Below are 26,452 nucleotides of genomic sequence, written 5' to 3'. Positions count from 1 at the left end.
CACTTCTGTTAACTTTCCTACACAAATACCAAGCTTAACAGATGCTCCTTGATCTGAAATACGCATTAATTCACATTAATGGAGCTTCATTGATATCAACAACTAAATAACCTATGTTCTACATAACTGATCAACAATTCTCATAACAAGAACACTTCTGTATCTGTATGTGATGTATTCCTTTATCACTTACATCCTTTAATTCTCAATAATTTTATCGTGTCCTATTTTATAATGAGGATTACATTCATCTTGTTATGCATGTACATATACTCTCAGCATGCTGGTCTGTCAAATGAACGATTACGGAGAATAAGACAAAAATGCCTAGTTAGTTTTAGTTTTGAGTTGGCAGTTAAAGCTGAACGTGTTTTCTTTTCTTAAATATGTTTCATGATAATAGTCTTGCAATAGTAGCATTAAAAAGTTCTATTTTGAAAGCCCATTTTGAGTGTTCCTTTTCTGCTGAATTCTATGTTGTAATATTAATAAATTAAAATTTTTATGTACAAGCTATAAATCTGTTAACTTTTTGTTGGAGGAGGATGTCAATTGCCTAAAATTAGAATAAACTAAGACCTCTGGAGCTACAGCATACACATACAGCTATGGCCAGCCAGATCAAAAGTAATATTTTGGTTTGATTGACTGAACCATTTTTTCTCCTTACAAATGATTTGAAAGTGAAAAAGAATAAAAAGGGATATATAAGATTACAAAAGCGTAGCGTCTACACAGATGAGTCGCTTGATTCTTAAAACTAGTTTCGTGTTCTGTGTGTATTCAGTTTCTTCATGATATTTTCTCTTTATTTGCAAACTATGTAGTCAAGAAGCTACATGATTTGGTGATCATTCGATCCGTATATCACTGAATATTATTGATTACGTACAGTACAGTAAAATGTAGTTATTCTGTAAATAGTGAATTTCGTAGATAACTGTGAAATTATCTAGTCATAGTGCACGTTAGTAGATTTATTCATAGTTTTCAACGCTAACTAATTTCACAACTTTTAACATAAATGAAGAATCTTTACTAGAAGTCCGTACAGAGTCTAAAAATTGGCTTCATTATTACTATCCGATTATAAGTTTCCCTAAGATGTAATCCATTTCATTAAACTCTAGTTAGTTTGGAAAATATTACACTAAATGTTTTTTTTTTTTTTTTTTTTTTTTTTTTTTTTTTTTTTTTTTTTTTTTTTTTATAACACGATTTATGTTACGACTATGCTTAATTTAGCTAAGACCTTTTAACATCCATATTTAGTTCGATACATCTTTAAACACTGCACATGAAGGAAGACTTAAATGAATTTCGTTAAATTATAATAATATGCAATGTAAAATTTGATAATAACACTAGTTCAGCACATTAAATTTCGAAAAGCTAATTTTCAATGTTTGAAAATATCTAAATTTTCACCAAAACTTCACAGCTACAAAATTATAATTATTATTAAATCTGGAAATGGTTCCTTTCCACAATTTATTTTGCTTTCTGTTTTGAGAGCCAACAATAGTATCCAAAGAATATGTTAAAACATTTCTTACGAATCCAATAGCATGGTGAATAAATGCGAAAATATTTTAATAAAATCCACACTTATAACTAATCTTCAAATCAGATTCAAAACCGTCTTGTCCATAAGCAAGCACTTTGCATAAGCAAACATTGAACCATTAAAGTTCCAGTTCATTTCAAAGAAAACAATAATATTTTCCCATATTAATCAATTATCTAAATCGAATATGGGGCAGCAGGTATTCAGCATAGTTAAGAGGCTTAAGGTTGCGGTTATACTGACTTTTAAAGCGGACGCTGAGAACCCTTAATCTAGCTCTGGACGTTTTCCAAAAAATATCTTCGAGAGTATCTTCATTCTTACTGCTTTGGATGTACTGAAACTATTTTCGTAGTTGAAAAATAAATAAATAAATAAATAAAAATAAAAAATAAAATAAAAAGGAAATAAATGAATAAAATAAAATAAATAATAATAGGAAATAAATAAGTAAATATAAATAAATAATAACACAAACAGATACTAAAGTCCATCTGATTACCGTTTTTATTATATACAATGTAGACTGGTAGTTGGTTTTCGAAATTTATTGGGTAGCTTGCATTTATAGTTAAGGTACTTAAGTATGTCTAATGGCTTTATTTATTGATGTAATATGTAATTGTCCATTGTCTTGTTTCACACTAACCATTATTTTCCCTACACAACAGCTAGTTCAAGAAACTCTAATCCACGAAGGGCTGAGAGTAGTGAAAGAACTTGTGGCTAGTCAAAACAAGGATTCTTGCGGTAGTGAAGGATCTAGTGATTCACCGAGACATACAAACACATCTGTGGGACCACAATCGTATGACTATTTTCAAGAAAGCAAGGTTCAGGTAATAAAATATTGTAAGAATAATTTATTTGAATAATATTTACTCTTACACTTATAGCATAGAATAAGATAATATAGGTGTTGTTTGTTTAGTTTTCAAAGTAACTGTAAAACAAAGTACAAAATTACGATTTTGGTCGAAAAATTACAGCAAATCTGTATTTGACGGAATCACAGTGGTATCGTAACTTATTTCCATTAAGGAAAGATTTCTAAGTTACTTTTTAATACAGATTTACATTAATTTTCTATCTTGCAATACTTTCAGGCAAGGGGGCAATCGCATGTATTTTATTGTAATTAATTTGTCTAGGCTATAATTAATTTGAATTCTGTAGCTTGACTTGTGTTTCTTTAACACAAGTATTATAGATGAATATAATTTTGTTTATATCATGTTACAGAAAACATAAATTTAAGTTATATTTGTTAAATCATTACAATGAAATGATTCAATCGAGATAGAATCACAGAAAAGACTACGATAGAAGATTTAAAAATGAGTATTTAAAAAAGTATACCTAAATATGTACCTGAAATTAAGGTTTTACGGAATTAATTTTCTGAAGCATTCATTGCATTTTATTTATTAATAAATTTCTGTTCAGTCATCTGGGATCTCATTTTCCACTATGTATTCCAACATTGACATTTCAAACAAAACAATAATATTTTTCCATATTAATCAATTATCTAAATCGAAGATGGCGCAGTAGGTATTCGAATTGTTTTGAATATTTTCACAAAACAGTACAGCCATTCCACGAAAAGTGGTAATTTCACGAGAAATGTACATACGAAATATGAAGAATAATTCTATCTATACTGGAATTGACCATCCTTATATTGTATAAAAACAACTTATTTATGCATTTATTGTACCTCTTTGTTACATATTTGTATCACTGAATGAAATTGTTCGCGCATTGTCAAAGATTCTTTCAAACATGATGAATTTGGATAGCTTCTATCAATTTAGTGGACGAAGTAAAGTAACATATTTTTGGGAGGAACGAAAGAAGCACATTTGTAGTTTTCAAGAAAGCAGTAAGTATTGTCAAGGCAGATACTGTTTTAAACTTATGCAAGTTTTGATGAGTAACAACACGATGTAACCTCCGTTACAACAAATATTGATAAATTCATATAAAATGGAACATAGGTGTGTTATTTGCATTAAACCTGCGGAGAGTAACAATGAAGACATAACCAATGTCTCATCTACAATAACTGGTTTATAAATATAATATTTCTTTTTTTAAAAAGGTGTAACGGAGGTTACATGTCATGAATTGACACTGAGACAATGTAACCTGGCCGTTACAGGAAAGAATGACGAAAATTCATGTACAATCGAAACAATAGCTTTCTTAGTTACATAAAACCTTCAGAATGTAATAATAACGTCACAAAAATTAATTCTGCACAAAAATTCTATGAACATGCTGTCACTTTGTCTAAACCTGTTAATGTGCTTTTTGTATCTCGAACTTATGTTGAAAAAACGGGTCGCCTCTTCCTGAACAAACGTTAGATGTTAGCTACTGATATCATTGGAATATGAAACTTCCATCACTTTGAGAAACTGGATGACAATAATATTTTAATTAGTCTTACCGCAACGCCTAATTTAATCAAAATACATGTTTCTTCGAGGTCGACTCAGCAACCAACCATACAGACATTACCTCAAAATCATTTAAAGTATAGTGATATTTACAGTGATGATGATGTTGATGATAGTGGCACACTGTCCAGCATACAAACGAGCTATTCTGACGTTCCCAGCCCATCAGTTGAAAAACCTGCATCGGAATTGGAACTTTCAGCACATAATATTAAGCCAGAAACTTATGTTCTGATTGATTTCAAGTGGCGCTACAAGTAAAGTTGCCTATAAGTATGCAGGCATCTGTCAGACTGGATGTGAAGATGATGAAATTCGGGTGGCATTTCTAAAATTGTGTGGAAGTGACGGTACATTGTTTCAGCTTGATGAACATAGTGAAAAGTATGTTAGCTACGAGCAAATAGACAAAATTTTACCTCTTGCAAATCTGAAGATAATACGTAACAGGATACTGTACGAATTTTCGCATCCACTTGATGTATATGAAAAGTGAATATTTTATTAAAATTAGACAAAGTACCCGATCTTCTAGAAACAAACTTTAAAACTTGATGGAGTAAATTTATTTCTGATAATTATTTTACGCAAATAACAGTTTAATTTGTCTCTTTTCCGTTACGTGAAATTATTTTGGATCTTATGTTCTATAGTTTCTAATACTTTTCAACTTCACTGCACAATATTTTGTATTGCTCTTGAGTGGAATTCCTGAGCTTGGTATCATTTATAAATAGAGTGGTTGTCTTATTTGTGCTATGTAATGCACTCTTTTCTTTACACTCACGATTTGATTACAGAGATGTTATATCTCGTCTTGCAAGTCCTTGTCTTGTTTGATACTAGTATAAAATGAACGTTCATTTAGATATATATATGTTTATAGACTGCCTACATATGTATTAGGTAAATAATTATTGTAGTAACATAAACCGAATTATATTACGATATAGTACCTCAGGACTAGTTCAGTGACTGGTCTCAAATTACTTGTAACCTCCGTTACACAACAAACATATATCAGAAATATATCAAATTTTATTTTTTCTCCTCACAACTGTTCTTTCAGTTCATAGTTTTATCTTTTAAGAAACAGAAAAATCGAACAGCAATAGTTTCGGTGTTACAAGAAACCAGAGTTCTGATTGGAAAAGTACGAAGAGTTAAACCTGTTCCCAAAAAATGTAACCTCCGTTACAATACAAATAACGTTTTTTCTCCTCAACGATGTGATATTTCCACATGTACCTTTATACTATAAATGGTGGCATGAGTATGTATTGTTTGGTCTATAACAACACGAACAGCACAAGTTTTATTTGTATATTATATCACTTTGCAGTAGTAAAAGTGTAACCTCCGTTACAAATGGAATGGCTGAGTACTGAAAAAAAAGTAACCAAAATATTCAAACAATTATCTAAATAAAAGCTTCTGTTTAAAACTAATTTAAACGATGATCTCTTAGTATATTTTGTTTAGTTATAGCATGTAGGCATAATCTGTTTTGATTGCTTCATTTCATTTCTCAACTAATTTAACTTTTCCTTAAAACTTTGGATAAAGTCTATCATTTTAAAAGACATGTATTAGATAATAACATTCCAATCTTCTTTCTTCTTAGAGCCCCAAAACTTTCTTTAGATGACTTGATTTCTTTAAGTAAACTTTGTTGTTTAGAAACAATTTACCAATAGTGAGCGAAAGCTGTAATATAGAAATATTCTCAATATTATTACAGATGCTTACCCTCCTTTTCTTAAAAATAAGAAGGTCTAATCTACATAACTGACTTACTTATTTTCCAGGTAATAGCATCAAGCGGAGGTAATATTATTGCAGTAGCGAATCCAGCGTTATCAATGTCGCCTGCCATTCACCCGTCAACTCCTGTATCATTAGATTCTGACAGTGGAGATAAAGGTTCCTCAGCCACAATTAATACGCTACTGACTTTATCTCAAAACACTGGTCGCACTGTTATGAAATCAGAAGTAGACGGTAGTAGTAACAGTAATGTTAAGACTGAGTGAACCCAGTGTGAAAAGAGTGTGTATATATTATATATAAATATAAATAAATGAAATTTTTGTTTGTTTGGTTGTTTCTTTTGTGCGTGAGTGTGCGTCACGCCGATTGAGTGAAAGATGTGGTTGTGCTAGCTTTGGACATGTCCGCCTACCTTCCTTCTTTGTTTCTAGGCTTTGTGATTGTGTATTTCAGTTATTATGATAAATTAAAATGTTCTCATTATCGTAAAGAAAGAAAGAAAAATCATTATAAAATGAATCCCGAACACAAAGGAAAGTCATAATGTGAGATGATGATCAAAATATATATATATAAAAAATGCCTTGAAAATTGGATCGAACAGGAAGGCATATCCAAAATTAAAATTAATGTTTTAGAAAAAAGCAAAGTAAAATGCTTAATTTGTTTAGATGCAGGGTAAGGCAAAGATTTTTCGTAAATTTTTGTTTTCATTTATGGATATTAAGAAAGAAGAAATATGAGACTTGCTTCTTAACAAATATCTAAACAGAGGGAAGACAAATCATTATTCTTCAAACTATCTTCATCATATGTGTAAAAATAACTGTGATATTTTGCGTTTGTTGCTAATATAAGACATGGTCACATGTTGCTCTTAAGTTTTTTTTTATTAACAAAAAAAAGGAAAGAATAAAACATCTCACGAGATATATATATATATATATGAAGAATGTGCCTGTGTTGGTATTTGTTAAATAGATTGTCTAGTGTTGACTATAAAATACAAAAGAGAAGAATATATGTAAAGGAAAACAAATATGTTACAAATTTAACAAACAGAATTATATGTATGTACATCATCTTATGTATAAAAGAAACTTAGTATCGTCTATTAAATAGGTGATACGTTTTTTTTTCTGTAAGAAATGATGGATGCCTAACCTCAAAAGGAAGGTTTAAGAGGGTTACTGTAAGTGCAATATTTTGAATAAACAATTATGATATACATATTGTATGGATAAATATACGATACATATACCTGCATAGGTGAGATATGATCTCACTGAATTGATCATGAGAAAATCAGTATTATTGCAAAGTAATTAATTGGCTTTCTCTTCGTAGTGAATATGAGAATATATTTTTCTTACGGACAAGATAGAGAAATCTAAATGTCATATTGCAAAAGCTATTTTGTAAAAAAAAAAAAAAAGTAAAAATAATAATTACATGAAAAATCATGTATTGCTTCTTATGAAGAAAATATGAATAGAATATCTACAAAAAATATGTATATAATCATAGTTTATTAAAAAAAAAAGATGTTATCTAAATTTATAATTTGTTCTTGTTCGGCAAATCATTCCATGTTTTATTTTTTTCTGCAACTTTCATTGTAAAAGAAAATGTTATTTTGAAATAATTTCTACGACTAATAGACAAAAGATGATGATAGAATATTATGTTAGTTGTTGGCTGTGAAGGAGTTAAAAAGATAACGAATGATAAAGAAATGGTTATCATACAGTTTTATATTTATACATATATAACGTAAGAGCGATTGTTTTCATATCATTTCATGGATATGCCAAGAAAAAAACTCATGCGTAAGACATTTATTTCACTTTTATAACTGCTAAAAATACACTACACGACAAGTAAAAATAAAATATATATATACTACTTTATATTATTTTATTCAAAAATTTTGAATCAAAAATAAGGCTTTTTTTAAGCTACTTTATGTTTGCAGATTTAAAATCTATGCAGTACTTTCTTTAATGTCAGATTGTAAATTTCATGTGACTATTGTAAGAGGTAGATATTGCGGTGTTTGTTTTCAATTGCAACAAAATTATTTTGTGTCAAAAAAGTGAATGCTTATTATCAATTTGATAATATTATTTACCCTAATTAATATTTTATCTATACACGAATTTTGAATGTAATATAAATAATGCTAATGGTATAATATATCTATTTTGTTGCATAATCTTCTTTTTCGTTTAATTTGAATTTTATATTGATGTTGCTGATGTTAACTTTTCACTGCCAAATTACTTAAAATCAAATTGTCTTGCCGTAACCTGTACTACAGATATAAATAATTGATAACATTATGTATTGGAACGCTACATAATTAACCAAACATAAAAAGGATGGTAGAGCATAAATACATGTTAAATAGTAACTTAAAAGAACATTATTTATATCGACATTAGAATCATATTCACTAATAAGTTGGACATGTGTATTTACTCGAGAAGTAGTTGTATGGAGATTAAGTTGCTGCAATACCTTCTACAAAACTTTGCCCATACAGTATTGTAACATATGTTTTGTCTCTAATTTTATTTTTTACAATATCATGTTTTGTTAGTACAAATTAAGAAATATATATATATCTATATTTAAATTTTGAGTTTACAAAAATCTTAGTTATCTAAACAGATGACTGCTGAAATTAATTATTTTTAGTTAATTATTCTTGTATAGATTTGTGTTAAATGTAAAAGAGCTATGTAATAGCTTGAAGAGTACAAAGTAGATATTAAAAATGTTTTTAAATTAAAGACTCCTAAAATTGCATTTTATTTTAAAATTTAATTAAATAAATCTTTTTGTTAGTGTTCAATATAAGTATATTTATCTATGGTGGTGTTGGTATGAATTTTAAACACCACACTCACACACACACACACACACATAAACATATTTTAACATATATAAATACAAATACAAACACAAAAGAATGAAAACATTATCTATAACTGTTGACATATAGTGTTTTATTTGTACTTAATATTTACTTGTTTTGGAAAATATGCGCCTTGCTATTGGGAGTAGAGCTTTTTCCCCCTTTAATCATGTTTAAAAAGAGCCACATTTAATTTTAGCAAGTAGATGGGTCTTCAAGATGAATATAAATACGCAATTGTTAAACAATATCAACGCTTAATCATGTGTCATATAAATGTGCCATCATTTTCATCATGACAAATTTCTATAAGAAATTTAAAACATTTACGTCCTTAAGATATCGTTATATGGTAGCATGGTTTGACCAATAAAAAGTGTTTCTTTAAAAATAGCGAGTGAAACATCGTAATACACATTTTTTTCATTTTCATTATTTGTTAAAAAAATCAGAAGTTTATATACATATATTGAAAAAAAAAAGCTTAATGCTGTACCTTATTTTGGAGTTGATATTATTAATTATCGTGTATGTAATTGAATAGATAAAAAAGAAACTTCCTAATAAACTTGTTATAAATAATTGGTGAAAGAAAGTATAAGAATGTTTTAGAACAGGAATGTTTTTATTAACTAGTCTGTACATATATATAATGTATACATATTTACAAAGGGTGAGTTATCAAGTGAACTCTTAAGATACAGAAAAACAAAAAATATATATATATACACACGTATATTTTTTCTAGTCAAATTTTTATGTCCTAGATAAGATACAAATATATCTATAAAAAGAGGAAAATTGAGTTTGTATAACTAGGTTGTCTCTATTGTTTGCCAATTTCTATATTTTTTTTCCCCTTTTGAAGAAAACTAAATCAATGAATTGAGTGAAACAGAAATATTTGACGTGCAGTCATAACAAAGAATGTAGGGTTTCTACTGTGATACTTTTATAGATGGTTGAAAGAGGGAATGGTATGGGATGGGATTGATATTTATTTATTGTATTTTGGTATTGCTTGATCACATGACTACCCAGTAAATGTCAATAATATAACTACAGTGAAGGGATGAAGTTATACAACAAGTGAAGAGGAATTAAGAAGCATTCCAAGTGGCCATGTTGGCTTTTATCAAAATAGCGTTGTGCCTAAGATTAAAGAAATATATATATGTATATGGAAACAAGACATTTATTACAGGTAACAAACATCTTCCTCAGTAATTTTATTTAACGGAAAAAGTATTGCAACAAAATAAAGCAAGATATTGAAATAGTGGTCAGTTTTCTTGTGACAATTTTTAACACTTCTACCATCGAAAAATAGAAACAAAATATTACCAATTAATTAAAAAAAAAAGCACACAATCCGAAATAATGACTCTAAGTGGTGCTAACTTTATAAACACACTATTCTATATCGTACGTCATCTTCTTTTGTAAGGACGAAGAAATTTTCTATTGTTTCTTACAGTGTAAATGTAAATAATACTTCTATCTGTGCATGGAAATGTTTTTTTTTTTTCACCGTATGAACTACATTTTCTTCCTATTCACCCAACAAACGATCTTTTGTAAAATTATCATGGACTGAAACAATGTCAAAAAATTGACAATAGTACGTATATATATATATATATGTACATAAATAAATATATATATATACATATAAATATATTGTTCACAATGCCTGTTTAATACATAGTGAGTTAGCATTAGTTATTTTTTAAAAAAAGAAAATACAAGAAAAATATAAATCGAGCTGCCCAGTGTTATGTGCTTGCTCTTTTAATGCAAATAAAAAATACGAAGTTCCATGTTACAAATGACTTATATCTGACAAAAAAAGAGGAAACGCGAAACTGTTTCATTGTAAAAAAAATAAATAAATAAAAATAAATTTGCTTATTGTAATATAAAAAATTTTAACTTATTTCTCACAACCTATAGTGTATTATTATTATTATACCCTAACTAAAATAATAGCAGGTCATCCATTATTCCTACCTCTCGTCCTCCCTTTTTTCCTTCCTCTCCCCCTCCCTTCGGAACGATTTCAGCATTCACATTGTTAATAATTAAGAATTCTAATTAGACAAATATAATTTAACGTTCTTGTTAATTTCGCGTTATAATTGTCCATTATTGTATTAGATGAGAACAACGTTTAATATTGCCATTAGGAAACAACAATGACTCAGATTTTGTACTTTATGGTACAAAAGCTGTCTAACTAGAATTCCTGAATAATTTCCAGTTCTAATTAAGTCACACTTTCTGCTAGAAACTTATAGGCCTAAGTAAGAATAACAGACCAACCGTGTCTTTAGTTGATAATACTTTACTATGAATATAAGCTAGTTCCTTCAAATAACCAATGCCAAATCACAGAACCAAACTTAATAGTGCTGAATACCTACGCCACTTCCTCGCACTACCCCCCGGTGGGGAGGGGGGTACTTTGTGCAAACCAAAGTGTAAATTTTTATAATTACTCTTCTAATTGTTTCCTCAAATTTGTAAAAAAAAATATGTTATTGCTCAACATGTTTAGCTAATGCCTTACGGTGGTGCAAATTGAACGTTACTATGTCTCAAATTTGCTTTTTTAAATTGGTGAGCACAAAGTACCGCTCCCTCCCCCGTTGGTACATGTGACTAACATTTAGAATTTCACTCCTTCATGGCAGTATAATAAATAGCTCTTAGTCGTCTTATCCCCTGTACTGTTCATTTCAGTCCTTGAAGATGTTTGTGAGAGTTTGTAATTTGTATCTTTTCCTAGATATATTTAAGCTTAACAGGTAAGTACAAAATGACCCCTCCCCCTTGGTAGTCCGCGTTACAAAAAATATCTAGATAGTGCGAATGTTAGTCCATTGGTATATATCGGGGATTATTTATCTGTTTCCCTTGTAAGTGAACTGGAATTTTAATGATATAAATTTACTGATTTCTTCTTCGAGTCTAGTTAAAATTTCTTGCTTTCTTAAAATGAATGTGTATTAACATTACTAAAATTCTATTAATAAATATCAAAATTATATATAGCGAAATTAAATATTCACAAAGTAAGGGACATTTTTATAAGTAGATTTAAAGAAGAAATAAGAAAAATCAAACCATTAAAATTCCACTTGATCGAAGAAAAAAGGAGAAAAATAATTCCTCATATACATCAATAACCTAGAAAACAAAGGTGTCACTGATATTCAACATTTAAAACAAAACAGAAAAATAATTCCTCATATACACCAATGACCTAAAAAACAAAGGTGCCACAGATATTTATTTAACATTTAAAAAAATAGAAAAAATAATTCCTCATAAACATCAATGACCTAGAAAACAAAGGTGATACAGATATTTAACATTTAAAACAAAAGAGAAAAATAATTCCTCATATACATCAATGACCTAGAAAACAAAGGTGCCACAGATATTCAACATTTAAAAGAATCCTCATATACATCAATGACTTACAAAACAAAGGCGCCACTGATATTCAACATTAAAAAAAAAAAAATATATATATATATATATATATATATATATATATATATATATAATTTCTCATATACATCAATGACCTAGAAAACAAAGGTGCCACAGATATTAAACATTTAAAACAAAACAAAAAATAATAATAATAATTCCTCATATACATCAATGACCTAGAAAACAAAGGTGCCATAGATATTCAACATCTTTAAGGAAATCACAAAAGCTTCTGATATTTCTTTAGCTGCTTTGTTTTCTGAGATGATAAGTTTAGTATATGAAAATTTTTCAGAGCTGAAGAATGACTTTTTTTTTTTTTAATACAGGCTATTTAGTATAGAATATTTACCTCACTTTGCAATCTAAATGCAAATTCAGAATTTTTTTTTAAGCATCTTCGGAATTTACGAATAATATTAATACTTACATTTTCTGTTTCATTCTTACTTTATTGTCAACATGCTTAGAAAAACTAAGCATATAAACATATAGCATCATGTAATATCCTTCCTGCCAAATAAAATTATAAACATAAAAGTATGTATGAACTGGTTCTATACAATATAACGTCAGGGAATTCTTTTTTTAAGAGGTGTCTGATACCGCAGTCGAGTCACTCCTTGATAATATGTAACTACAGCTTTCCATGTAGCTTGCACACAATATAATACAGTATATAAAAATGGGAAATAAAGCATATTGATTTTTAAACTTGTATTTTAATCTAGTTAAAACACAATTTACCTAGCATGTGGTTGCCAATTTTGGCCTTAGAAAGTCTAATGTTTAGCTTCACACTTTGATCATACTAGATATGAGAATTTTAACAATATATCAAAAGTATTTGAACATATCTAATTACTTACTAAGGTTACATACACATAAATGTAGGAAATGCAACATGGGAAGAAAACATGGAATTGTTAATAACGAAGATTCTAGTAGTAAACAATTGAAATATCTCGAAAAGGTAAGAGCTTAATATATTTTCCGAGACCAAGGCTATATAAGACGTGGACCCGAGAAAATGGGATTTGAACCACGCGTACTCCCACAGGGAATCCTGTGCTGTATATACTTACTCTCACCAGATAGACACGGGAGCTCATATTAATATTCGACTTCGGTTGGAAGATCACCTCTTATAAAGTCAGGATTCTCAAAGTTCTCCAAAACTATGGAAAGCAATTGACTGCAAAGAATTATCTTAATTTGAATGTTAAAAATTATTACACAGTTAAAATATTCTTCTTCGTTACTTGTATCAAGTTCTTTAAAAAAAAAAAGGACTAAATATGTATTAATATGTTGTTTTAATTGTTGGAATAACAGAAACCTGTTAACCAGAATAACAGGTTAACCAGAATGCTGATTATGTAGCATAGAGTATGTAAGTTCGTTCACATTTTAGAAATTCAAATCTGCAGTATTCTAAATGTACCTTGATAACAAAAAAGTGCTGCGATGGTGTAGTGGATAAGGCATCTACCTAACAACTGGATAACCCGGTTTCAATACTCGATGGGGTGATTTATTCTCCCGTTCTACCTTGGTCCAACTCAGGAATTCACCCACTCTGTTGAATGGACGCGTGGGCGGAGCGTAATGCGGACCAGGTAACCTCGTCTCAATCATGGACCATATCGTAACACACCATTACCTCTTATCATGATAAAAGAATCGTTTTAAATTGTGTATATGTTCTGAACTACAACTATTGAATGAAATATAACATTAAGAATGATCAGAGTAAGCATAATGAATATTTCCCCGTATTTCCTGAGTGTAGAAAAGCCTGGTCAACAATGAAGTAATGACAATTTAACAAGTTTAGTGTCCAAATACAGATATGACAAGAGTTAAGTTTATAACCATTGAAATTCTGATTATGGAAAGATGTAAACAATTGTAATAATAGGGAAACATTAGTAACCAATTTGAAAAAGTTACGAAGCAGACTACTAGAGAACAGGAACTTCATTATTTTAGTATATATTAAAAAATCTAATAATCCTCCTTAATAAAGTCTGGAAATAAGTTTAAGAAGATACAAATTTGCTGCTTTCTTCATTTTCCTATTGTTTTGAAATAGAAGTGATGGGAATGAATGCTACCTTCCTTCAAGGATTTATATCTTTTTGAGTTTTATTCGAATTAAAGAAGAATGTTGGTAAAGGGCTACGAACATTCACAGTAAACGTAACAGCCTTCATTCAGAAAGCTCATTGAAGTAAGCATTCTGATCATAGTATGAGTATACTAAGCATATGTCTCGATGAGCTCTTTCCTTCTTTTCTTGGTAATAGAATTGTACATTTGTTATACAACAAAGAAATACACACATTTAAATTTCTAGTGTAGACGATTGACTTTTAAAACAGCTTATAAATCAGTGATATTATGGTGCTAATTTTTAAAGACTATATATGAGAAATATTAAAGTACAGGCCTACAAAAGTACAGCCACAGAAAACAAGATCCGTTGATAGAAAATATTATAGCTGAAAAGTTATACTTATGGTGTGCCCAAATAAATAAATAAGGAGGCACGGTGGCTCAGTGGTACAGCATTCACCTTTGGTGCGTGAAGTCCCTGGTTCGATCCCAGCTTGCGTGAAGCAGATTTGGTGGGTACAAATCAGTATACAACGTGACATCGTATGTAAGTTGCAATCAGCTACGAAGATAAGGAGTAGATAAAGGTTAGGGTGATCCAGAATAAAGTTAACCCACCCAACCAGGTACATTCTAGGAACGTGCCATTTAAGTTCCATATGTACCGTTTACGTACCTGGTACTTGAAAAATGTACATTTCATATGCATAGCACGTGTCGCTAGGTACGTGCCTTTCGAGGAATTTCTGACACTTGAAAGGTACTTTTACATGCTTCACTGGAATGTGAGGAATGTGAATGGCACATACCCCATGTACCATGGCATGGTTGTTCGTAAGTTGCTTCGTATTGCGACTAGGGTTGCCAATTTAGCCACTTTGTGACGAGATCTGGCCATTTTGAGAACGTCGTTAGTCACATAATTTCCAAAGAGCCAATAGTGGCTTTTTAGCCATATGCTTTTCACTTCTATAGCCACTTTCTGAGTTTAGCCACATTGTAATATATTGTGTGTGTCATTTTGCAATTTTCTGACGTTTGATGCGTTCTCTAGGTTGTAACATTCTAAACCCCACTGTCAGAATTGTCCTCATAAAATTAGCATTGATGGTTATATTGTGACGTTACACAGCAGAGAATTAGTTCAAAACCTGTACGTTAAAACTAGACGTTAAATAAAATTTTCGGGAAGACGTAAGTTTAAGTATAAACTAACTCCTTAAAGAAATTCAGCCTGATAATATAGACATCCTTCAGGAAATGTCGCTTTTCAGTGGCAATAAGCTTGAAACCGGTGAAACATCTTTTACTGATTTAGCTTCTTCTTTCACCTTCTGTGGAATTTGAAGATAATATCGACAAAATTGAAAATCAGTGGCGATTATAAATCTTCGATTGAAGAATTTTTGCAAGAAACTAGCTGAACCTGCGCTCTCTACACAGCGCATTATTCGCATATGAGCATATATCGCCTTATCATTCCTTACAACATCTGTACATGTCTCTTTACAGACACAAGTTAAAGACGTATTGATTTAAAAATAGCCAAGGGGTATCATAAAGGGGGATTTTTCGATTATTTTTCTGAATATCTCGCACCGTTTGCAAGATTTGAGCCTACTTCCGGTTGGAGTTTCTAATTCATGTACGACCAGTGTTTTCTTTCTTCTTGCATGCAGTATGTAATAAGCAAATACATTACATACAAAATTAATATATTGCCAGTTCTATATATGGTGCTTATTGGGAAAAACACTCCCCAAAAAAGTTCATCTTAGACTGGAGAAATGGTTATCCTTCCTTTTCCATTATTATTTGGCTATGAAACAAATGCCGGAGACATATACAACCGCTATATACAACAGTGTGGTGTTGGAATGTGTAATGATTAGGATGTGATGTTTTATTTTATTTTTTTGAAATTTCAACACTTCCAATGTACCCGTAAAAATGTACTAAAGAAATAGTGCCCATGTTTTTTAAATATTCAATTAGAACTGGACAATCTACATGAAATTTGCAATCGATCAGTGAAAACGTCATCTTTCTAGAGCCTGTAGTTTCTGAGATCTCATTGTCGAGAAACATATATGTGTATTTTAAAAGAGCTCCAAAGATGGCAGCACAATTCATTTGCATGTATTTCGGAGAAGGCTTACTAAAGGCAAAGGCCTTTGAACAATAATTTAAAAGGATAAACTTTGTGAAAAATATTTATTTCCGTAATTTATTTAAACTACACTCTTTTAAAAATATTTGTCTTTGTTATAAACGTGAAATCACAAATAACCGTAAATCAAAGGTTTGAATGCTAAGATTATAGGTTAGAGCTCGGTCGCTCGTAAACGAACTGGCCACCTGGAATCTCTAACCAGGTAAAAAAATAGGGTATCCGTTGCTGGCGGAGAAAAATAAACTAGTCCTCTGGTGTTTCCATCCCCATTGTTTGATTTTACTCGCGATCTTCTGTATACGGTTGGATAACTTGCCTCCTCGAGGTCCAAGGAAACAACCGTCGAATTGATTATAAGCCTCCACGGAGGCAAAAATACTAAATTGATCCTAATAGTTGACGACCCTTGCTATTGTTTTTGGCTTCTAGATTTATTTGATACTCTCCTCTTAGGAGGCAGAGATACCTGTACACGGTTGACGACCTTGGCATATCTATCGGCAAACGACTTCGTTTTCAGTTTTCGTAACACAGTACCATGGCTTCTCCTACACAACCCTCATATCAGCATTGCGGATTACCACAGATCATCCCAGGTCCGGCTGACGCTGCTGCTCTTGACAGACAACGCAGGGAAAGCCACAAACGTGCTCAAGGCACTAGTCGATCTCCATCTCGATCTCGCTCACGTTCACCAGCTCTTTCACGACAACCTCTGTCCCAGCCATCAAAGAAAGCACACACAATTAGCGATTCTGAATCTGAACTTCAGATAGATCTAGGAGACGACCGGCAATTTCCCCCATTACAAGCACCGCAACGTCCACCGTTATACAACTTTATCCTTCAACAGTTTGATCCTAAATTCGCCAATCTCAAAATTCTGCTCCAGCAATTCTGTAAGTACGTACCTCGTACGTCAATTTCTGAACTAATACCCACTCGCAATGGCATCATCATAAAATCCACAGATGAGAAACTGGCCTATAAAATTCTGAACCGCTGCAGCTATGAAGTCTTTGGCAAAACAGCCACTATGGCACGATTAGCCGACAAAAGAGCCAAACAGCCACCACCACCACGAAAATCGCCTACCTTGTCTGTAGTTATACGTGGTGTGGACCCGTCGATCACAGACGAAGAAGTTGCCGACGAGCTCAAACAGGAAGGCCATGTCATTACGAAATGCATCCGCATTAAGAATAATATGGGCCCGACATATATGATGCGTGTTCTTACTTCGCACCAAGAAACTATCGATGAACTTCTAACTTCAGGGGCATTTATCTTCAAACGTCGACACCGGGTCGAGGCATCTCGCACTCCACAACCTCTCCCGCTCCGATGCGAAAAGTGTCAAAAATATAATTCGCATCCAACATCAAAATGTCCAAATCAACCAACGTGTGGCTTTTGCTCCGGGTCTCACTTCACTAAGGTCTGTCCAAATACCCACCAACCGCCTAAATGTACCACATGTCCTGAACAACACCCTACGTTCAGTTACAAATGCAAAGCCAGGCCACCAGTGGACGAGACTAAACCTGAACTTGTGGTGCCTATCAGAACGCCCGAAACTAAATCTGAATCTCCGCCTATCACTTCAGTATATCAACCTATCACAATCGAACAACTTCTTGCATTTTTCACCGTAGCTCTGCAAAACATTCATCCATTTCAAAGACAATATGTACTCCAACAAATCCAACTTGCAGCTCAGGCAACTCTAAACGTCACATTAAATGCTACATATTCAGGTCCGTATGCTTATTTCCATGCTACTGCGGTTCCACCTAGCTCTTAAAAACCTCACTTACTGTATATCGATCATTATGGCTTTAATATTTCTGTTTCTTAATATCCGGTCTCTTCAATCACATAAACCACTGTTTGAACAACTGCTACTAGAAGAACAAGTCAATGCATTTCTCCTTAACGAAACTCATCTGAAGCCTAAACAAAGCTGCAAATTTTCACGATACACACTGCTCAGACATGACACAACCATACCCATGTGCCGTGCAAATGGCGGAGTCGCCCTTGGGTTTTCTCCATCAATCGCCTATCGCCAACATTTACTGTCAATACCAAACATCCCGGAATACATCATTACCACTCTATACTACAAAGATATATATGTCACTTTGGCTACCATTTACATCCGCCCTGGTCATGCCATACCTCTAAATTTTTTTCAGTATATCTCAGACACTTTCCGCACCTACATCATTATGGCAGACATAAATTTTCACAGTCGAACAGCCCGCCAAAAGGAAGAATTTCTAGATTTCATTGCAACCGAAACATCCGGCACATTCCATACCCTGCCTCATTCTACCCGACCGATCTCGGATACCACTCCAGACGTTGTCATTACTTCAGCCAGTATCTCTGCACGGTGTACTCTCACAGTACTCGACCCGCTTGGTAGTGATCATGTTCCCGTTAAATTATCACTCACTTCTTCACACCGTCCAGCACCCCACTTACCTCCTGTCACTCGTACCACATTGCGCTTCGACAAAGCCGACTGGCCAGGATATCGAAATTACCTCAGTAGCATTTTTGCAAACTCAACTTTATCAGAAACGGAGGAAGATCTTCATAATTCTTTGGATAGAATAACTACAGCACTCCATGACGCTACCAGCCGTTTTATTCCGACTAGTACATCCCATAGTTATCGCCCAACGCTCCCACCCCATTATTTACCACTTATCAGACGTTCACGAGCGCTCTACAAAGATTACAAACGTACAGGAAATCTAGAGTCATTGCACTTACATCGTCAATTTCAACGCACAGTTCACAATTATATTAAAGCATATAAACTCCGTCAATGGATAAAAGCTTGCAATAATTTGGCAGACGATGCACACCCATCCAGATACTGGAACCGTTTCAACATGCTCACTGGTCGCAAGACCCACACTACCTATCCTCTTCTAGAGAATGAAAATCCTCTTCACACAGATAAAGAAAAGCAGACGCCTTCGCAACCTATCTACAATCTATTTTCACTCCGTCTGAAGCAGCCATTCCTCGCAGGCATCCCACACATACCTTTAACATAAATTCACCAGAACTTCAACCCAGCACGTCTCATGTTTTACCCGCACATCCTCTTACTACGCCTATCACTGTAACAGATATCAACTCCGTCACGGCTCGCAAGCGCAATACTGCCCCTGGTCTGGACTCAATCACTTATCGTCATGTCAAAGAAGCGCCTCTCGCCTTACTACACCTTTTAGCAACTATATTTACGTTTATTCTCCGCACAGGTTATCTTCCCCCTCAGTGGAAGACTTCCAAAACACTCATGTTTGCTAAGCCACACAAACCACTAAATTCCGTATCATCTTACAGGCCCATACAATTAACTCCGACTTTCAGTAAAATATTGGAACGCATCCTTGTCAAAAGACTTCACACTCACTTAACAGCGAAAAAATTGCTACCTTTACATCAAGCTGGTTTCCGACCAGGATATAGTATTAACGATCAGTTACTTCGCCTCACCAACATGATCACTAATCATTACAATTCTTCCAAGCCTGCCTGTTTAGTTTTATTCGATCTCGAAAAGGCATTTGATAAAGTATGGCACCTGGGACTTTTATTCAAGCTTCTGTCTTTCCGTCTTCCAACCACGTACATCCGCTTCATTTTTAATTTTCTCTCAAACCGCCTGGCTTACATTTACATCAATGACAGTGTCTCTTATCCTGTTTTCCTTCATAGCGGCGTTCCGCAAGGCTCTGCCTTGTCCCCACTGCTGTATCTGCTTTATGTCGCTGACATGCCGTCCTTACCGCAAAATATTCATACATTTCAGTACGCCGATGACACGGCTTTCCTGGCGTTAACAAAGACTATCTCTCAAATAAACACTGCGATGAATGAAGCTATCCGTCGCTTTAGCGATTGGTGTCGGACGTGGCGCTTAACAATAAACGCTACCAAAACTCAGGCCATAGTCTTTATTCCACCAAAACGTCGATCACGAGTTCATCGAAACCCAGCTCGTCTTGCCCTTACCGTCAATGATGCTGACATACAGCACTCAAAGACAGTGAAATACTTGGGTATAACATTTGATCATCATCTTACATGGCGTCCACACCTCACTACCGTTGTAAGCAAAGCCAAAAATAGATTAAATTTACTTAAACGTCTCATAGGTACAACGTGGGGTCTCCATTCTTCTACGCTTATCAACACCTACAAGGTCTTCCTCCGTCCCGTACTTACATATGGTTTTACCTCCTGGATATCAGCAAGCGCAAAACATTACGAAAAGCTGTTAATAATGGAACGACATGCTCTCCGCCTAGCCTACCGCATTAAATTACCAAGTCCAACCCGTGAATTGTACGACCGCATCACATTTCCTCACCTACTTTATCATATTGAAGCTCTTCGTATTAAATATATAACTCAACGGTATGACAACGAACACGCTTTATTTTTTGAAACCGTTTACAGCGACGCTCCCTACACTCACAGCCATCACCACACGTCTACACCTCTCTCACTGCTTTTCGCATTATATAAATATACCGTACCTCCAAATCATCCGGACTATAACATCATCAGTATCCTCAGCACATCACACGTACCGGCCCATATCTCACCTTCATATCATGCACAGTAAACCCGCTTGTCACTAACAGGACCTCCTCACGTATAATAAAATAAATAAATAATTAAATAAAACTTATGGCGGTTTAACACAGTTCATAAATGTCTCTTTGCCCAACTGAAAATATTTCTTTTCCGACACAAATATGTTAAATCTCTTTCCCTAATAGAGGGTGTAGCCCTCGCAATGGGTGCTAGCTACACCATAGCTAGCTAACTTAAAAAAAAAAAAAAAAAAAAAAAAAAAAAAAAAACGCTCGTAAACGAACTGGCCACCTGGAATCTCTAACCAGGTAAAAAAATAGGGTATCCGTAGCTGGCGGAGAAAAATAAGCAAGTCACTAGTATTTCCATCCCATTGAATCGCGAACTTCTAAATACGGTTGGATTACTTGCCTCCTTGAGGTTCAAGGAAACAACCGTCGAGTTGATTTTAAGCCTCCACGGAGGCTAACACACCTAACTGGTCTTACCTATTGACGACTTTGCTATTCCTCTTGGTTTTACGGTTTATTTGGCATCATCTCATACTCGGGCTTAGCCCACCAGACGGTTTTCACTATGGCGGACAATGGCATCGATCAAGGCAAACGCACAATGAGCAAACATACTTTACCAAGTATCATCCCTGGTCCTCCTGGTTGCTCCACTAAGGTGGAAAAACGCAAGGTGCAGTCACAAACTATTTCTGGTCGTACCAGAAGCTCATCTCAAAGCTCTGTTACGTCTGTGGCTTCCCGCTCTTCCATCAAGCAAAGTTATTCTAACCGCTTGCAATTTTCACCACCTGCAAAGAAAGCACACACTGCATCAGATAGAATGGAGAACACTACGGATATGGAAACAGATTCTACTGCGGATCCAGCTTTACCTCGCTCTTCATCACCATCAATTTACTCGTTTCTGTTGACTAATTTTGATTCACGTTTCTCCACTGAGAAACAAGTTGCTATACAACTGCGCAAGTACCTTCCTCGTGCTTCACTCAAAGAAATAGTCAAGACTAGGAACGGCTTCATTTTCAAAACAGAAGATGCAAACTTGCTTAGCACTATAAAGAACAAAGTACCTATAGATACCTTCGGCAAAGATGCTAAACTTACCAACCTTAATGCATCTCAACGTAAGCAAATACCACCACCTCGCCGTCCTCCGCTCCTTTCCGTGGTGATTCGCGGTGTTGATCCTTCTTATAGCGATGACGAGATTCAGGAGGAACTTACCTACGAAGGACACACACTCCAGAAGGTTGTGCGAATTAGAAACGCTGCAGGCCCCACATACATGGTTCGAGTACTAACTCCTTCTCAAACCACCATTGATTCTCTTCTGACTAATGGAGCATACATTTATAACAGAAGACACAGAGTTGAACCTTCACGGTCACCAGCACCACTACCACTTCGATGCGAGAAATGTCAGACATATAATCAACATTCTACCGCAACATGCCCAAATACTACTGTTTGCGGCTACTGTTCTGGTGAACATTCCACTCGTACATGTCCAAATCTACAACAACCACCGAATTGTCACACTTGCCACGAACAACATCCGACATATAGTTACAAGTGCAAGGGTAAACCTGCCCCTACCGAGGCTCACCCTGAGTACGTGGCACCATTACATACATATAACTATTCTGCAGACGTTCCCCAATCACTGGACTCTTCTATAACAGTGCGCAATATGCTTGCTTTTCTAACGCTCACTCTTCAAAATATCCAGCCATTTCATCGTTCGCATGTCTTAAAACAAATCACCCACGCAGCCAGAGAAATATTCCATGTTACATTTCATGCTACTTATTCTGGTCAAAATGTCTATTTTCACACATCACCTTTGGAAACTACTGTCTAACCTACTCATCATGGATATAGTCTTTCTATTTCTCAATATTAGATCCATTTGGCAGAATAAATCTTTATTCGAAGCGTTGTTACTGGAGGAAAGAGCTGCAGTGTTTATCCTTAACGAAACCTTTCTCACTCCCTCTATGACTTGTCACTTTTCTGGATATACACTAATTCGACAAGATAATACTCTTCCTAGGAGGCGTGCAAATGGTGGAACAGCTGTGGGATTTTCTCCACGTATCCCATCACGACGACACTTTTGTAGGCTGCCAGATCTGCCTGAATATCTTATAATTACTTTATACTTCCGTAATATAGCCATAACTGTTGCCACTGTTTATATCAGACCTGGAAAGCCGCTACCTACTGCATTCGTGCAATACATTTCCGATAATTATAAGAGATTCATAATTATGGCCGATTTCAACATGCACAGCAGATCACAAAGAGACAAAACTAACTTTCAAACCTTTGTCACAACTCACACGACTGGTATCGTTCATGATCTTCCAAAACCCACTAGGCCTGAATCACAAAGCACACCAGATATTGTCATTACTTCTGCTAATCTCGTTTCGCAAATCCATATTGATGTTCTCGATCCATTAGGAAGTGACCATGTTCCGATCAAACTGCTCCTCCGTACTCAACATACGTCTCCCTCTCCAGAATTTCAGAGAACTAGCGTCCGTTTTGACAAAGCCAACTGGGAACAATACCGAACATATCTATCGGCAGCAATAGAGCCATTAAAACCTCCTACATCAGAAGTCGAACTGTATCATGACATTCATACCATCACAACTTCAATCCAAGAAGCAAGTTCACTTTACATACCAGTAACTACATCAACGCCTTATCGACCAACATTGCCACCAGAATATCTTACATTTATCACTCGCTCTCGACAGTTTTATCGAGACTATCAACGTACAAAAAATCCAGAATCACTCCGTCATCACCGGCAACTTCAGAGGATGGTCAAGAATTACATTTGTGCTTACAAGCTAAGGTGTTGGGTTAAAACCTGTAATTCACTCTCTGACGTCACTCATCCTAGCAAGTACTGGAAACGTTTTAATGCTCTTTGCGGAAAACATGCTAAAACACCATATCCATTATTAAATGGTGACTTACCTATACAAACAGATTCCGCCAAAGCTGACGCTTTCGCTGATTTCCTCCAAGACATCTTCACACCACTCAGTTCCACATATTCATATAGACATCCAGCTGACACAGTCAATCCATCTTCTCCTTCATTACAACCTCATGCCCTTCATACTCTTCCGCAAAATGAACCTCTAACCGAGCCAATCACAGTTCAAGATATCAGTACAGTTGTTCGCAACAAAAGAAATAGTGCACCTGGCTTTGATACAATAACCTATCGCCATATAAAAGAAAGCCCGCTTATATTGCTTACTCTGTTAGCCACGATTTTTACTTTCATTCTGCGAACTGGCTATTTTCCTGTCACCTGGAAAACTTCTAAGACGTTAATGTTTCCAAAACCAAAGAAACCTCCTGCCAACTTATCATCCTACCGCCCAATTCAATTAACGTCTACTTTTAGTAAAATCCTAGAACGTATTCTCGTAAGACGTCTTCATGTATACATAGAAAGACGCCAGTTACTTCCCATACATCAAGCAGGATTTCGCCCAGGTTATTCGATCAACGATCAACTACTTCGCTTAACCACCATGGTTACACAACACTATAACTCGGTCAAACCATCATGTCTTGTATTATTTGACCTCGAGAAAGCATTTGACAGGGTATGGCACATCGCACTTATATACAAATTAGCTCATCTTCGATTTCCTGTTCCATATATACGACTGATATACAACTTTTTATTCGGCCGTCTGTCCTATGTTTCAATAAATAACTGCCTCTCACATCCTATTTTCCTTCACTGTGGAGTACCTCAAGGATCGGCTTTGTCGCCACTTCTCTATCTTCTCTATGTTGCCGATATGCCTCCACTTCCTGATAAAATACACCTATTTCAATATGCCGACGACACTGCGTTTCTTGCCTTAGGACCTACTATCCAATCCATCAACACTGCTCTACAGTTAGCAATTAACAATTTTCTTCGCTGGTGCGACAAATGGCAGCTAACGATCAACGCCACAAAAACGCAGGCCATTGTCTTCATTCCTCCGAAACGAACATCAAGAGTCAGAAGAAATCCTAACTGCCTTTCACTACAAGTAGACCAAACTCCCATCCAGGCACGATCAACTGTAACTTACTTGGGGCTCACATTCGATAAACATCTCACTTGGAAACAACATCTTCAAACAGTCACAACTAAAGCATACAATAGACTTAACTTATTAAAAAGGCTCACCGGAACGTCCTGGGGACTAAAAGCGAACACAATTCTGAACACATACAAGGCATTTTTACGGCCTGTACTGACTTACGGAAACGTTGCATGGATTGCGGCCACCCGCAAAATTTATGAAAAGTTATTAGTATTAGAACGACATGCTTTCCGCATTGCATATCGAGTCAAATTGCCTAGTCCCACAGCAGACTTGTACAACCGAATTCAGTTTCCTACCCTTCAGTTTCATCTTGAAACTTTACGTCTCACATACATATGCTCTCGTTATAACACCCAACACCCTTTACTTCTGAATACTATGCACCACCTAGCTCTCCATCCTTCTCCATCTCGATATTGCCCTACACCGCTATCGTTACTCTATACTCTCTACTGCTACACTCTACCTCCTGACGCCTTAGACCAGGAACTCCTCATAGAGTATCAAGTTCATGACCATCTTCCACACATATTTCCATCATTTGCACGCTGAATCCATCTTCTACTAACATAACTCCTATTGTCTACTTTGAAGCCTAGAGCAGCCCCTAGGCAAGAAGATGATTTCATCTGTCGAACTAACACTTTTAGTGTTGTGATGTGATAGCACGCCTCGCCTCACCCTTCATGCTCATTTCACAATCTATTTATCTATGGTATGCCTTCTCACCAGGTACTCATATTACTTTGATATATCAGTTGCTCCAGTTCAGGTTCGGAAAGATTCTTAAGACCTTAGCAATTATTATAATAAAGAACTTCTCTGAGACCGTCACAAAATCCCTTAAATCTTCTATTTACGTAACACTCTTCCCTAAGAGAGGGCGTAACCCTCTAAAAGGGTGCTAGTCATTATGACTAGCTATAAACTGACTGACTGACTGACTCGCTCGTAAATGTTACTGTAGTATTTTAATAGATAGTTAAATTGCCACACAGATGCCGGAGCAGGGCATATATTTTCAGAGTTAGTTGCTTGGCTTTTTTTAAAAGTACAAGCTTCTAAATTCGAACGTAAAAATGAAGCGTTAAGGTTTTAGTATTTAAGTACTCGCACCCCCAGTTGCATAGCACTGCCCTAAGGAACATTACTAACA

At 34.6% G+C, this 26,452-nt stretch overlaps 1 protein-coding gene across 6 annotated transcripts in view; it reads left to right on the top strand.

The window, feature by feature from the left end:
- The window catches only part of nab (NGFI-A-binding protein homolog), a 287,733-nt gene extending 277,085 nt beyond the window's left edge, over window positions 1-10,648 (top strand). For 4 of the 6 annotated variants that reach the window (XM_081735999.1, XM_081735998.1, XM_081735996.1 and 1 more), the window contains exons 12-13: window positions 2,239-2,406; window positions 5,841-10,648. In XM_081735999.1, the coding sequence (XP_081592125.1) occupies window positions 2,239-2,406; window positions 5,841-6,065 (393 nt within the window). In that variant the 3' untranslated portion in view covers window positions 6,066-10,648. Of the gene's footprint in view, window positions 1-2,238; window positions 2,420-5,840 lie in introns of those variants that run through there. The other 2 variants (XM_081736000.1, XM_081736001.1) reach the window with 2 other exon arrangements.
- Window positions 10,649-26,452: the final 15,804 nt, after the last annotated feature.

This window comes from Thermobia domestica, chromosome 13 (assembly GCF_964235325.1).
Source record: "Thermobia domestica chromosome 13, izTheDome1.hap1.1, whole genome shotgun sequence".
Lineage (NCBI taxonomy): Eukaryota > Metazoa > Arthropoda > Insecta > Zygentoma > Lepismatidae > Thermobia > Thermobia domestica.
Note: the sequence above shows the minus strand (reverse complement) of the source record. Positions and strands in the feature narration are given on the sequence as shown.